Source organism: Buceros rhinoceros, unplaced genomic scaffold (genome assembly GCF_000710305.1).
Source record: "Buceros rhinoceros silvestris isolate BGI_N320 unplaced genomic scaffold, ASM71030v1 scaffold39005, whole genome shotgun sequence".
Classification (NCBI taxonomy): Eukaryota; Metazoa; Chordata; class Aves; order Bucerotiformes; family Bucerotidae; genus Buceros; species Buceros rhinoceros.
Genome location: NW_010411827.1, coordinates 585 through 938, shown reverse-complemented (window position 1 = coordinate 938; position 354 = coordinate 585). Strand labels below are relative to the sequence as shown.

The 354-nt window shown below is 64.1% G+C and overlaps 1 protein-coding gene across 1 annotated transcript in view; it reads left to right on the top strand.

Annotated features, from left to right (window-relative positions):
- ZBTB7A (zinc finger and BTB domain containing 7A) overlaps positions 1-139 on the top strand; it is a 1,321-nt gene extending 1,182 nt beyond the window's left edge. The window contains exon 2 of the mRNA XM_010136145.1: positions 39-139. Coding sequence (XP_010134447.1) covers positions 39-139 — 101 coding nt within the window. The remainder of the gene's footprint in view (positions 1-38) is intronic.
- Positions 140-354: the final 215 nt, after the last annotated feature.

The following is a 354-nucleotide window of genomic DNA, read 5'->3' as shown; positions in this document are numbered from 1 at the left end:
CGCCGGGGAGAAGCCCTTCACCTGCACTGACGGTGGCCAGAGCTTCAGGCGGGCCGGCAAGCTGCCGCGCCACATCCGCACCCACACTGGGGAGAAGCCCTACGAGTGCAACATCTGCAAAGTCCGATTCACCAGGTAAGGGGCGGGCGGACGCTGGAGGAGAGGAGAGGGGGCTCTCACGCAGAGCCGGCTCTTGGCTTTCCCCGGGGGCTGTCGCGGGGCCGGTCACGTGCAGTTTTATGTTGCCTGCTCGACTGATTTCCATCTCGACGGGCGAGCTGGAGGCCAGAGTTTTCCAGAGGGGCGAGCGATTTGGGTGTCTGACCTTTGAGGTATCTCCAGGGGCTTGTCGTG